The sequence below is a fragment of the Ylistrum balloti genome, unplaced genomic scaffold (genome assembly GCF_031769215.1).
Source record: "Ylistrum balloti isolate Yb309-2 unplaced genomic scaffold, AGI_CSIRO_Ybal_v1 Utg369668, whole genome shotgun sequence".
NCBI classification, from domain to species: Eukaryota; Metazoa; Mollusca; class Bivalvia; order Pectinida; family Pectinidae; genus Ylistrum; species Ylistrum balloti.
Window position 1 is genome coordinate 384,978 of NW_026781915.1, and position 14,702 is coordinate 399,679.

General features: G+C 36.8%; 1 protein-coding gene across 1 annotated transcript; it reads right to left on the minus strand.

Annotated features, from left to right (window-relative positions):
* Positions 1-5,379: 5,379 nt before the first annotated feature.
* Positions 5,380-12,411, minus strand: LOC132561057 (uncharacterized). Its single transcript, XM_060225780.1, has 6 exons — positions 12,094-12,411; positions 6,732-6,774; positions 6,121-6,249; positions 5,902-5,988; positions 5,653-5,782; positions 5,380-5,464 (listed from the first exon to the last, which is right to left on the minus strand). The coding sequence occupies exons 1-6, from the start codon at positions 12,409-12,411 to the stop codon at positions 5,380-5,382; spliced, it is 792 nt and encodes a 263-aa protein (XP_060081763.1).
* Positions 12,412-14,702: the final 2,291 nt, after the last annotated feature.

The following is a 14,702-nucleotide window of genomic DNA, read 5'->3' on the forward strand; positions in this document are numbered from 1 at the left end:
AATGATATAACTTACTTGTGACACCTTAGGCATGCAGAGAGTAGGGATAAGAGGACTCCAAGGACACATTGGTTTCAAAACTACATTTCAAAGCCTCTGTGAATACCTCGATTTTTAAAAGAATCATTAACATGCAGGGAAGAACCCCTGATATTTACGTCACTTCCCCTTGATATGTACGTCACTTCCCCTTGATATGTACGTCACTTTCCCTTGATATGTACGTCACTTCCCTTGATGTGTACGTCACTTTCCCTTGATATGTACGTCACTTCCCTTGATATGTACGTCACTTCCCCTTGATATGTACGTCACTTCCCCTTGAAATGTACGTCACTTCCCCTTGAAATGTACGTCACTTTCCCTTGATATGTACGTCACTTCCCCTTGATATGTACGTCACTTCCCCTTGAAATGTACGTCACTTCCCCTTGAAATGTACGTCACTTTCCCTTGATATGTACGTCACTTCCCCTTGAAATGTACGTCACTTCCCCTTGAAATGTACGTCACTTTCCCTTGATATGATTTCGTTTTTATCAAAGGTTTAATAAATGGTTGTGCATTGTAGTCATTGAACAGCGGCTCTCTGTCAAACGACGCATCACCATGGTGTTGAGTATTGTTTATTACTACCATCGATGAGACAGCTTCTCTGATTGCTTTAAAATTATTGGACCAATCAGCATAGTCGTCAGATCAGGGCTAACCTTAAAGCATTTGGAATGAACATTCCTGGTTCTAGTTCTAAGCTGTTTAGTTGTCCATCAACTAGATATTAACGTTAATTCCCCAAAATGCTGTATAGGAGACAGACACTACAAGATGGATATGCTGATACCCTTAGGAAAAATTTCACACGATCATCACATGTAAGAAAACGATCCTTTGTATAATTCGGACAACTGATGCTATTTTTCTCGCTGCATTAATTTGCCTGATTTTTTATACTCAAATACAAGACGTAAATCTAACAGTTTTGTTTCAATATGATTCCTTAAAAAGTTAAGGCTAACGAGATTTCTTTACTTTGGTTTGATCCCAGATTTCTCCTAAGCCACACGACATTGAAGCCAAAAGGTTTACCTTATTGCCATGAAAGTTAATTTCGTTTTCTCTTTATGCCTTTTCAGCCTACCTGTTTGTCATCATACATATCACTGCATTTTGACACGTTCCATATGAAAGTGTCACTGTATTTCAATGCACGTGAACTCATTCTGTACTTGTATATTCATATGAAATTTACTTAGTGTGTATTTGACGATATTATTTGTGCGTTTACTCAATATGTGCCATTTTAGACAGTATAGATGTCAATGTATGTTGGCTCATTTTTATTGCCATCTTATAAGTCAATCACATCATTACTATTTCCTGACCTGTTGGTATTATAACGTAGTCATATTAAATCTTGATGTGATATAAAAAGGTGGCGATAATGGATTTATACCCCAGAAATATTAATTTTTAAAGATGACAATAATTTTGGCTTTATAGGATGTTTTCTTAATTTTACCTGAAAATATTTAAAACAAAGATGAAAAGGGGGAGATTCAGCACCAAACACTAACATGTATGTATAGATACTATATAAATAGAAGTCTAGGATAATCAATAAAATCCGATCGCAAGTTAAAAATAAATTTGCAAGAACGTATCTGTAACCGCCATACTGGATTTCAAACGAGCTCTAAGTTAAGAGCACTATATCAAGGTATTGTCTAGAACTTGAAACCAAAAAAAAATTGTTAGGTTTTGTCCTATGTATGTTCAGGATTGGTTGCCATGGTGAACCGCAAAATAACCAATGGCGAAATACTACACGGTGGCGCCTTCCCAGCGGACTGACGGGAAACGAAAACACGACCAGTTTATAGATCTTAAGAAAATTAGTTCGATGTATTCAAATTTTTTTCGAAACCAATTCCAAAGCCAATACGTTGTCAAAGAAAATAGCAAAATATCAGTCTTGTCGTCAGTGTCACTGTCCCTGTAAATTCTAAATGAGTTTTACTGCTGGTAGTGCACCGCATCGACAGTTAAAAAAACTAAAGAAATCATTCTCGATCGATACGAAATCTACGTGGTGTGATGTTGAGATCAACAAACGTAGCAACTCTGTATGTTATTTGTCGCGTGTCTTTGTTGTCTCGCGAGTACAGGATAAACAGGATCTGCCATCACAGTCTCGTCATTACGGGCTAATCATACCATACCAGGATAGAGCACGCCAAATATATTCACGAAAAGAAAACTTTCATTTGCTATATATATATATATCTGCCGTACCGCGAGAACTCGTTAACAGATCATGTAAATTTAAATGGGAAATATTTTTAATCACCGTAAAATTCAATTGTTAAATGTCAATAAACCTGCAATTTGCAATCAGGTTAATAAACTTGATTGTTCCCTACAATGTCAATATTGTTTTAATTTATGTGTGATATTGTTGAATAATTTAATATACATTGTGTTATGTAAACATATTATACATTTATTAGGATTGACACGCACAATAATTTTTGTGACGTGAGTTTCATAAGATGTTATATGTTCTTATAAGTGTTATGGAGAGATACCGAAAACTTACACGTTTGATAAGTATAACTGCACAGCTATACAAACTGAAGCTATAATTTTGCCTCCTATTGTCTTTTTATGAACCGGATTTTCCAGAAACAGTACAAATCACCTACTGTATATGTGTGATTTCCATCGTAATTCAGTCTGCATATACAAATATACGCGGTGATTGTCCCTTTCGGAGGCAAGTAGTGAGTAAAAAATCAAACATTTCATAATTTCTTAAGATTATCTTGATATAAGAGAGCTGTGTTCTGGATTTAGATTATATATTCTCATTAAAGCCACAGATATTTTACAAGATTACTTGAGTGCTGTTTTAACCAATATCACACACAGCTATACTATTATCAACATAATGGTGTTTCTGCATTAATATATATATCTAGATTTTTGCTCCTGACATACCCTTCGTCAGCCCTAAAATTTGGTTTGTTGGTGTGCGCCAGATTGGTAAAATTCAAATATACCATCAGGATTGGTATGTGCTGAATGATATTATCAATTCCTTTTATGTACAGAAAGTATCTCAATGAAGAAACCCAAACAGATCTATCCCAGATTTCTGATTCCAACAACAGTTTGGGTTACAATAGGTTGGAGATATCAATTAGTGGATCAATTTAGGAGCTTAATTGATAAATATACTGGGATTGTCCATCGCCTTCTGTGCTATTTTCGTTAGTAGCATCGGTCGGTAGAGTTTTCTACAATTGCACTCGATGTCTACCACTGTTATCAGTGGTGAACGTGAAAATGGTACAATTGCCAACAAAATTGTTACAACCATTCCTTTAATGTTTTAATACTTTAGGTGTTTAATTTTCGACATTTGCTTGGAGTGGACCAAGTCTGTGCAAATCGGCCGTTTAAGCGTCAAGATAGACCGCCGACATTGTCGTTGTCATGGTAGCAAGCAACACTAACAAACGGGCGTATATATCAGAAATAGTATGGCACCAAGAAATTACTAAAGTCATCAAAGTAAAGATGGAACTCTTCTGCTGCGGAGGCGCAACACTATGTGATCGGACACTCAGTTCTGATCTTGATCTTCCGCGGGTTAAATTTTTTTTTATTGTTTTGTTTTTAATGAAAGTGAATAAATAAACAGTGTCAAGAAGCGGTGGTTGAAATAAAAGTAATAAAAGTAAAGCTTACCAATTCAATGCATTTGGTTTTACATGGTGTAAATTTACGACGATTTACGATAAGAGGCAATTCAATATATATTGATGTAGAAGTAAAATTTGATGTATTTGTGTACAATTGATTTTTGTTCTACTTTAAACTATCATACTGGATGATAGATAAAGTAAAATGCTGTTTTCCGTGTCAAAACTACGTATATATAGTTTAAGTTATCTGCATAACTGAGAAGATATACGGTACAGAATATTGTCCTGACAAGAGGATCGGATGATTCAATTTCCCCTGAGGCGGACAATTGTTGCAATATTTGAAAGTGCGAACCAAATTACTCATGATGCATACCAAATACGTTGGTCAACCTGCCCATGGGAAAGTATAGCTGTTGTCTGTAGTGACCACAACACAAGACTTCCGACATTTTGGTAGCAAGATGTCTGACGTAGGGCAGAGTACACCTCTATAAAAAGAAAGTCCGCATCATTTCTATATTGAGATATTTCGACCGACAGACAAAACACCGATATTGAGATATTTCGGCCCAAGACAACCAGGGATATTGAGACATATCTACCCAAGGCAACCAGGGATATTGAGATATTTCGACCCACAGACAAGGGATATCTCCTCCGAAGTCAAACCAATATATGTTGAAATATCTCGACCAACAGACAACCATGGCATATTAAGATATCTCGGCCAAAACTTAGAGCTGTCTTCGCCGACAGACTACTGATATACTTAAACATTGTTACTGTTTATCAAAATACTTAAACATTGTTACTGTATATCAATATACTTAAACATTGTTACTGTATACCAATGTACTTAAACATTGTTACTGTATACCAATGTACTTAAACATTGTTACTGTATCATTGTAATACCTGACAAATAAAGACGTATGATCTGTGTAAATATAGCTTTATTTCCCATTCAAAAGATGATTAAAAATAATGAGCTGTTAACCAAACACAACACCATCATTCCACCTGTAACCGCTGATATTTTAGATTAGGTTTTATCCAATCATTCTGTTCCCGACATCAAATGTCATTGTACATACCACAATACTGACAAATTTGATCATGTTTACCATTTGTGGTGGTAAAATTTCCGTATGGAAGAGACTCGCAGTCCTGTGTCTGAACACACCCTGTCTCTTGGCGAGGGGTAGGATTGATGAAGCGTGCTTTTTGCGGAATACGTATGCACAGTAAAAAACAATGGTTCAACCAAAATGGTGGACGTATACAAACAATACACAGCAAATGATTGTCCAGCGCATACGTATCTAATTCGTACAAAATACAAAACTGGACTAAACACTCTAGTCTAGTCGATAAAAGTACATCAACCAGAGATTTCTTAGACAACCATCTCTCTAATGATGAGTGTCCTTCAGTTATATTCTCTGTAATATCACATCATCCGCGTCCTTTCAGTCCAAATAGTGCTGCCGTGTCTTAATCAATGCTCTACTGGACTTAACACCTGGTCAATATTTTGGCAATACAAATGAAATTAGTTCCAACTGCATTAATTTGTGCGTATTAATGAACACACTTTCAAAAACACTTTTCACAAATCACACCTCTGACGTCATCCGGTTTTTCAGCGCCATTGCCACATGCGCACACACTACCTTTGTGTGATGATGACCTCACACAGCACCAGGCGTACGTTAGGAGTACGGTCTTTTGAAGTCATTTCCACCGTTACGTATCTAAAATACAAATAAAATATCTATAACAAAATGGCGGCGATTTGGTCACTTAATGCGACATAATATATCGGATATTTGTTGAAGGAATAGGAACGTTTCCGCTATCAACACCATTTCTGGACTACATGTTGCTGTTGAAAGGAATATTATATAGAATATCGAAAATGATGACTGTCTACCATACATACCTGCCACTAAGGTCCTGACGACAGTTAGTGACGAGCACGTGACTGTTAAGCGGTTCGGGATGACTGAAGCACACCTGACGATCACCGCTGGAATTGGTGTTTCTGATGTACACGAACATATCGTGGAAATCTACAACGAAAAAAAGGTCATTATATGATTTCTTCATGAATCTCTCATAAACGTCGTCATTCCATCTGAAGTTTTAATGGCGAATGTTTAATAATCAAGTATCATAAAACGAGTTTTACCGAATCCTACACGGCCGTGGATCATGACGTCACCAACGGGTCGAACGGTGCCAAGATCAACCTCCCAGATAGGATGAATTTCCTCGTCTACAATGAGAAAAGCCGTCGGCAATTACAACATCCTCAGTAAACTGAGCAACACATCTGAACATCGTCATGAAAGACATTTAACATCCAGCATGAGAAATGTATGTTATTTCTGAAGCAGTGAACATTTACCTGTTTCTGAACACGTGTTGATATCGCCATCTACGGCAAACTTGGAATCCCCATCAGATGCCGCAATGTTGGTCGATGTCTGAGCGGTGACCTTCTCCAGAGCAAAATTGTTGAGCGACACCAGGTCCACTACAGAATTAAAATCAGAAATTACCAAAGCAATAATGGTTACACATGGAGGTGGTCTATTTTTATGATTTTGTGTAAATTTGAATCAGTTTGGCACGGCCTTCTCCCATACCACATAGAAACAAAGTAGAACGGAAGTATTATATACCAAATCCAGAGACGATACCGTTAAGTTCAACAACACTGTATTCCCTTAAATAAGATGTGATTGATGCACGGTTTAGTTCTCCAATGAGTAACATCAAAGATAAATTCAAGTTTTTGAGAGCAAAATATCATGTTCCAATATATACATGTCATTATTTATCTAAATGAGTTCAAAGGATGTGACTGAAACCGACTACAGACCTCAATTGACTAGGGACCACTGATGTTCTTACCAAAGTGTTACCGGAGGAACCGATTCCTGCACACTTAAGATTCCCTACAGGACGGGAGATACTGATATACAAACCGAGTTCACAGACGATACACGTACTTACCAAAGTGAGTTCCAAGGAACTGGTTATCCCAGACGGAAGATCCCTGTAATAAAAAATAATGGCTATGAGCAAGATTTCTGAAAAAATAGAAAATATTAATATTCTACAGTATTAAAATTTCCCTCCAAGTGGTAAATATTTCAAAACACATTTCGTGATGGTAAATTTATGTCTAATTCCCAGTATCAGTAAAGTTCACTTTAACACTTGGCCGGGAACACATGAGCACCATGGAAAGAACACATTATCTTGCATACAAAATATTACGTTTCACTTAAAACACGTATAAAGTAAGATAGTGATATCAAGATACATAAACGTTATTCACTAAGGACGTTGACTATTGTTATCTATGTATTTCCTAAAGACAGTGCATTACTTTTCCAACTAATGATAGGTACTTCCTAGTGACCGTTTGATATCATAGAAGGACCAGTTAGCTTTTTATCAATGACCATTTTCCGCAATACTTTACCTCAGGTAAAATGTTCACCCCTAACAATACTTTGACCTTCACCTGACATTAAGTACCCACCCCCAACTAACTATAACCTTTACCAAGGTATTCACCACTAACTTAACTGCAGGTAAAGTGTTCACCCCTAACAATACTATGACCTTTCCCTGACGTTAGGAATTCACAACTAACCTAATACAGGTTACGTGTTCACCCCTAACTATACTATAACTTTTCCCCTGACGTTCGGTTTCCACCACTAACTTTACTACAGGTTACGTGTTCACCCCTAACGATACTATAACCTTTCCCTGACGTTAGGAATTCACCACTAACCTTACTGCAGGTAAAGTGCTCAACCCTAACTATACTATAACCTTTACCTGACGTGAAATATTCACCATTAACAGTACACAACACCTCTGACATAGAGAAGCTTGTGTATTCGTGATCGATGACAATTATAGCTATACAGCTCTGCATAGTCGTCAAAACCTGCCATCAACGACTTTTCAATCTATACATTAAATTGAAAAATACATGTGCCTCTTATCCCTAGCTGGCAATTAAATCAGAAAGTAGCTATTTCTTGAGACAAAGCTGCCAGTAAATCATGAAGGACGTGTGGTGCACGTTCTCCCATGAGTTTTTAAACCATTACTTCGTCGATGGAATCACGTGGTCTCAGCTCATCAGGCAGCTAAACAGAAATATCGTCAGCACTATGTTCCACAAATCTGTCATTTATATCTATTCATTAAATGATACTCTTACTCAACCCTAGGTATGTGTACGAAACCCTTCAACCGCAAGACTATGTCTGTCTGTCTGAATAAATGAATGAATGTAATTCAATGTTCGAAATTTATTATTCTTAAAAAAAGACATTAACAAACGAAATAATCTTATTGTGATTGACTCATTTGGAACTTTATCTAAATATGATCATATCCGATTTGACAAACCAGTCTTTTCCAACATTATGAAAAAAAAAATGGAAATATAGCGCGTTATCGACACTAGACATTTTGGTAACATCATAGCGAAATTGCTTTCATTCAGAAACACGTCGCTTCGCCAGAGACATGAACACGATAATGCTGGTATAGAAAGATCTCTTTAAACAAAAGCTTTTACATATGTAAAAGGTTTACCATGCTCAATGCTTCCTAACGAACATCAACAAATCTCACTAACGCTGCAAGTACGTGGGTAATCCGGAAGCTTCCCTGTATTGTATGTTATCAGTTTGGTTAATCTGGTTGATGTCGTGTGGATCCCATTTGGAAAGACATGATGAACATGTACTTTACGTGAACCTACTTTGTTTTCAAACTACTTAGGAATCCTACAGTTCTGATTGAATATACAGCATACGCTTTCAAAATAAAATAAGGAATTTGCCATAAAGTGTATCCAGTTTTGGCTTTTATTTGTGTAACGATGCCGAGAAGGATTTTTTTGTCAGGATGAATGAATATTAGCGTGACACCTGTTTTAGGATTATTGTAATTTTTATGAGATCGTTGTCTTGGTAATCTTTTCCTTTGTGAGAAATCTACTTGATTGACGTGCTTGTTTAATTTCAAAACGTAGTTTGCGATGTGTGTTGTATGCTCCGACGTGTGTTTTCCAACATTGCATTCTGCGTATCATATGTGATGTTAAGTATGGATTCTCTGTAATAATGAACTTATTGAAGATTTACATTTAAAATTTTGCAAACACATACTTAAAGTTAAAACGTCTACCTCAAATTTTATGATATACCAAGAATTTGGTAGGTTCTCGCTCGATATCAATGTTAAAGTAAGAATGGCCGGATTTGGGGCTAAAAATGACAAAAATGACCAGAATTATTTCAGTAACGATCTGTTAGCAATTTTATCTCACTATGAACTTTCATTGGTAAAGTATGTGAAAAGTATATTTATTACCGAATGCAGTTTGATACACACATACAGCAGTCAAGTGTGTTCAAGTGTATATCGGCTAAAGAGTACCATATTATATAAACTAGAAGAGTTCATATCAAACTGGAGAAATTATTGTTTTACTTCCCTGAAAGGAATTAATTACAGAATGTATAAAAATGAAGTTTGTATAGTAAAGTATTTACTTCTTCTCCCTCCAAAATTAGCCAGATCTTATTGTAGATTTAGAACATGTCATACAAAGCTACCAATTGAATGTGGTAGATGGTCCAATGTACCAAGAGAAAATAGATCTTGTAATTTGTGTTATCTAAGAGAAATTGGCGACGAAGTTCATTATTTGTCTAATGGTACTCGACAGTCAATATATAAAATAATAGAAAATATATCCAGGTATCGTTATAAAAGGCCAAGTGCAATTAATTCTTATACATTATTCAATTATGTAACACAACGTGAGCTGGTACCATTGGCTAAATCCATTGTGGATAACAATGACATTATTTATCCTGTCTATCATGTCCAGCCATGTATTATTGTCAACGACTTGTTTATATGTATTCTCACATTTAAACGTTTATGAGAATAAAGCAGTTGTCATTGGCATCGTCATTGTATACCATTTCTGAGACAGCTGGTTGCCTGTGTTAAAATGTAATGTAAATAATTTGGATTGAACTGTGAAGTAAAATGGCTAGGTCATTCATGCCGATAAAAGCCAAGTCAGGATTTCGGTTTCTTTAGTACGCTTTTGCTTATAAAATTAATCTAACACGACACCAAAGATTCCTATAAGTCTGGTATATTTGTTGGGTAATAGGGTTTGACATACCAATACATTTGCTGTACATATAGATACTTCTTATTGCGTTCTGTTTACATCGTACATTATCTTTTTCGACACCGCGCATGTCCTTTCGGTTTTTTTTTTTTTTTTTTTAGTCTGTTCACAAAGAAGCGATTCATTTGATCCATGCTTGTAATAAACCACTATTAGGCTATGTGCCTTTCGTTTTAACATTATTATTACTTCCACTGTCTGTTACTTACTCGCGTGTTGCTACTGGGAAATCCATTTATTCCCACAAAGTACCCACCGCTTTGACCAAATTTATTTTAGTTTGATCTCATTTCTTTGGACAATGAAACGGCTATTTTTCTATGGACAACGTAACAAGAGAAGGGCAATGGTCTATTGGGGGTACTTAATTGTGTTTGTTAAATAGAAAACATAACGTTACAAAGAAAGTTAACATGCTTTCACTTCATGCGTAGCTATTGGACCAATCGGATCAGAGGACGCTGAAGGGAAACTGAACAAGCAAGATCTGCTGATATATTGTAAACTGATGCGTTGCCAAAGAGTCTAGAAGTTCGGATACTCTACAGACACGTAATTGTGCACACAGTTCTTCTGGAATTCTCCCTGCCCCTACAGTCTATATGTAACCAACAAATAACACACGACACATTCTCTGGATCACCACGAAACAGCCCTCCCAAACGAGATGCTTATATTCTTTTGAGTCCTCATAGTTAAACCTTAGAATGTGAAATTGAGGATTTCATTAGTATTAAAACGTAGTTGTGTTATATTTTGGTTTTGTCAGTAAGTGAATGAAGTGTCTGTAGCCAGAGTTGCTTCTTTGTCAAGCGATGTTCCTTTGCGTTAGGTGAATTCAGTTTGAGAAGGTCCCTGATTTTTGAGTTGTTAAAAATTAAGTGTATCCTGGTGAATTCAGTTTGAGAAGGTCCGTGATGTTTGAGTTGTTAAAAGTTAAGTGTATCCTGGTGAATTCAGTTTGAGAAGGTCCCTGATTTTAGAGTTGTTAAAAGTTAAGTGTATCCTGGTGAATTCAGTTTGAGAAGGTCCATGATGTTTGAGTTGTTAAAAGTTAAGTGTATCCTGGTGAATTCAGTTTTAGAAGGTCCCTGATGTTTGAGTTGTTAAAAGTTAAGTGTATCCTGGTGAATTCAGTTTTAGAAGGTCCCTGATGTTTGAGTTGTTAAAAGTTAAGTGTATCCTGGTGAATTCAGTTTGAGAAGGTCCCTGATGTTTGTGTTGTTAAAAGTTAAGTGTATCAAGAATATGAAGAATATGAGGTAAACAAGGATACTTAAGCAGGCTGTTCAGTGTAGTTATGGAAGGACAACCTTTGGGATGGATCAAAGGTCGGAGTCCATGAAGAGCTAACGTCGACAGGACAGGATGGCACGGAAGAGGAATCGCGATAAAAATGAAGAGTTTAGTAATAATTTCATCTTAAGAACAGAATTGAGGTGATGGTATATGATGTGATAGAGGTATTAATTATGTATACAGATATGGGACGGGGTTTCTGATAAAACAAGGACAGGTTATCAATCCAAATGGCGTCACTGACACGTCTAAATCTAAAACAGGACAGATCTCAATCAAGAATCGTGAAGATAATATGTGTATGGAAAGCACACTCACTCAGTATATCGATCACAATGATTTTTCCATAAACATACGGGTGTATTACACAATAACATAGACAACATCAACTCCTCACAATTCTATTAGCCAGTGTCTAAATTTATATCAATATGATGCACCTGTGCCAAACATGAATCAATATTGTGATTTGAAATCAAAGAGCATGGCGTTACGTTCGTTTGTACGATCACCTAAACGGACCATATGGCTAACACATGCCTAACTTTTAAAAGTAATACAACTTCAAAATGAGAACAAATACACATACGCCGCTAAATTGTACTCTTACCATGGCCTTTCTACCGTCGAAGAAAAGCTCTAGAAAATTCTCGACTTTGCTTGATATACCATGATGGATTCTACTATATGGATCTAAATCTTCATTGATATCTCACCAACGCAGTGTTAAACACAATTTGGACTCGAGGTCTTTATAAAGTGCCAATTACTGGTGTCATTTTCTTTTGAATGCCTCGTGGAATTAATCACAACGCGACAAAATTGAATTACCTTGTGATTCTGGCACTGGTGGAATCTGATGGTTCCGGTGACCATAAGGATTAACGACAGCCCGACGAGCACACATCCCACAATCAATAGCAGAAATTTGCGCACCGTGCTACATGCTGGCTTCTGCAGCTTCATCGTCGGTACGTACTTCCGGGTAATAGTTAGAAATCCTTCCGACTTCCGGTCTCCGTCACGATCGTCTTCTGCGTCACAAGTTAACATAGGAACAGCGTCTGATCTGTCCACTCTATCCGGGGGAAGGAGCACCGTGGATGAGTGGTCAGGATCACCATGCATGGAATCATCTCTGCTGGACATAGTTGGTCAGAGATTTACGTTGTAAATTTCAAAACACAAAACATGCATCAAGACTGCAATAAAAGCTAAGAAACTCTTCTCTATTTTGCAGTCAATCACCACTAGTAAATGGTATACATTTCGATCACAAAAAATGAACAAAGATTCCATTTAATGCCAAGAAACTCTCCCATCTTGCAGTTATTAACCGGTATTAAATGTACCAAACAGCAAACATAGCACTGATGATGCTTTAGTCAGTGAGGTTTCGGTTATGTAATGGAACCTTTACCAAAGTCACTTTGTATAGTATTTCGTGATTACATAAAACCTTGTCTCCGTCATGTTTCTATTCCAGGTAAAAACAGTGTTGTAGAAATTCGTTACATCTTGTCTCCCTCAGCTCGTTCCTTGCTCAGTGTTACTTTATGTGTAGATAGTGCCTCTTCAAGATCTGTAATCAAAGTTGGAATAAAATTAGAAAAAGGAGATTTAGAATTATCTTTAATTCAAAAGCTTCTCCTATATACATGTATATATTGTAATATGTAGTTAACATCTACAGTGCTTCTCTACAAGATTACTTTTACCGAACTCACCAGTCCTCCAACTCCATGGGAATCAAGTTCCCCATATCCCCTTAACTATCGTTTCTATATTAAGTGAGATCCTTCTTCGGCACCTGATGTTCTGATAGGGATTTATTTCTTGTGTTTGTGCTATTGCTAGGCTTGTTATTTTCCTGAAAGCTTCACGTTTCCGATTTCGCAAGAAACGACTTATTGTGTAAACAAGATAGATTGGAGTTGGTAACATTATTTATGCCAGGAAACAAAGGAACAATGTGTGGGTCGGAAAGAGCATTACTTTTATACGTAATAGGAACTTGGCCTTTAAACAATTTCATTATTCATTTTCTTGACGTCTAAGCATCGGACAAGTTAACTTGGTAATTTAATTGGTTAAAACAGAAAAAAATAAATGTTTTGTCTTTGCTGTAGCTCTGCATGCAACGTTATAATTCAATCAAATGTACATTTTTTTGTTTTTTTTTTAATTTGTCCTGTATTTAAAATTAAATTTATTTTCTATGTTGCTTCCTTCACTTCACGCACATATATGGATTATTCTGACGGGTCATACAAGACCAGAACAGCTGTGAAAGGTGCTATTCGCCTGAACGTCTTTTGGCGGTTTCATTGCATATACCGTTCCATGAAACGGATATCTGTGGTTTTCAGACCAATCAGAGTACACCAAGGGAGAGGCACGGTGAAAAGAGGCAAGGACCTTATAACAATGGCCTCCGGTATCTTCCCTCACGCCATTCATTTGTCATATTTGCATGCCATTGTTGTTATTGTGGTTGTTCTCGCCAGTCCTAGTGACCGGATGTTGATAGGGAATCTGGTGTGTATACCTTATCCGTACGTTAACGAACTTCACTTCATACCACCAACAAGCCCGGAGAGTAGACATTAGTGTCTTCTTTGGAGTGGCTTTGGAGTTCATATCAGCTGCGATACTGAAAGGTGGCACAAACGATCGCGCATTGTCACTATACCTAATAAAAGAAGTGTTGATCAAGTATTAACGCAACTTTACATAGGTATGTAATTATGTAGAAATTTCCACAAGTGTCGCTGGCCACGTTTGACTGCAAACCTAAATCATAACATAAAAGAGAATCGTTAAAAATGACTTATGACTTATCCAAACATCAACGTTTCCATGACAAAAAGCACTTGTCGAAATTCAATGAAATATAGTCCATGATGTTCATGCGTACCGGCATGTGGTATTGTTGGGGGTAGGAAGGTCGGTTGTACATATGCCACTCGGGAACTGTGCCAATTGATATGAAAACATTTCATTCCTTTATGTTTGATCGGTGGTATGATGTGTCTATAACTTATTGCATGTTGTCCCGATAGTTCCTGATCAGACAGCAGACTAAAACGGAGAGTAAAACTTAAGTATGTGGGGCCATCTCTCCCTTATCGCTTGGTATACAGTACAATTGATCGGAAGCCTGTCTGTTACAGTATGGGGCTGTAGAAGAGAGACAGGCAATAGAAGGACATTTTCAACACTTCAACACGCAAAATAGAATTATCTGGATGAGTATTAAGTCACTATTCAATCTGCTTCTGGTTGACTGCCAGTTTGGACATTTTCAATCCATCAAGCCTTAAATGTCAAAATAATTCCTCAGATATCAAACTAATGATTTTCATATGAACGATCAATTCATTTTGCCGAAGAGTGACTTTCTCCTTCAATTCGCAGTCAGTGCTGTTTACAAATTATTT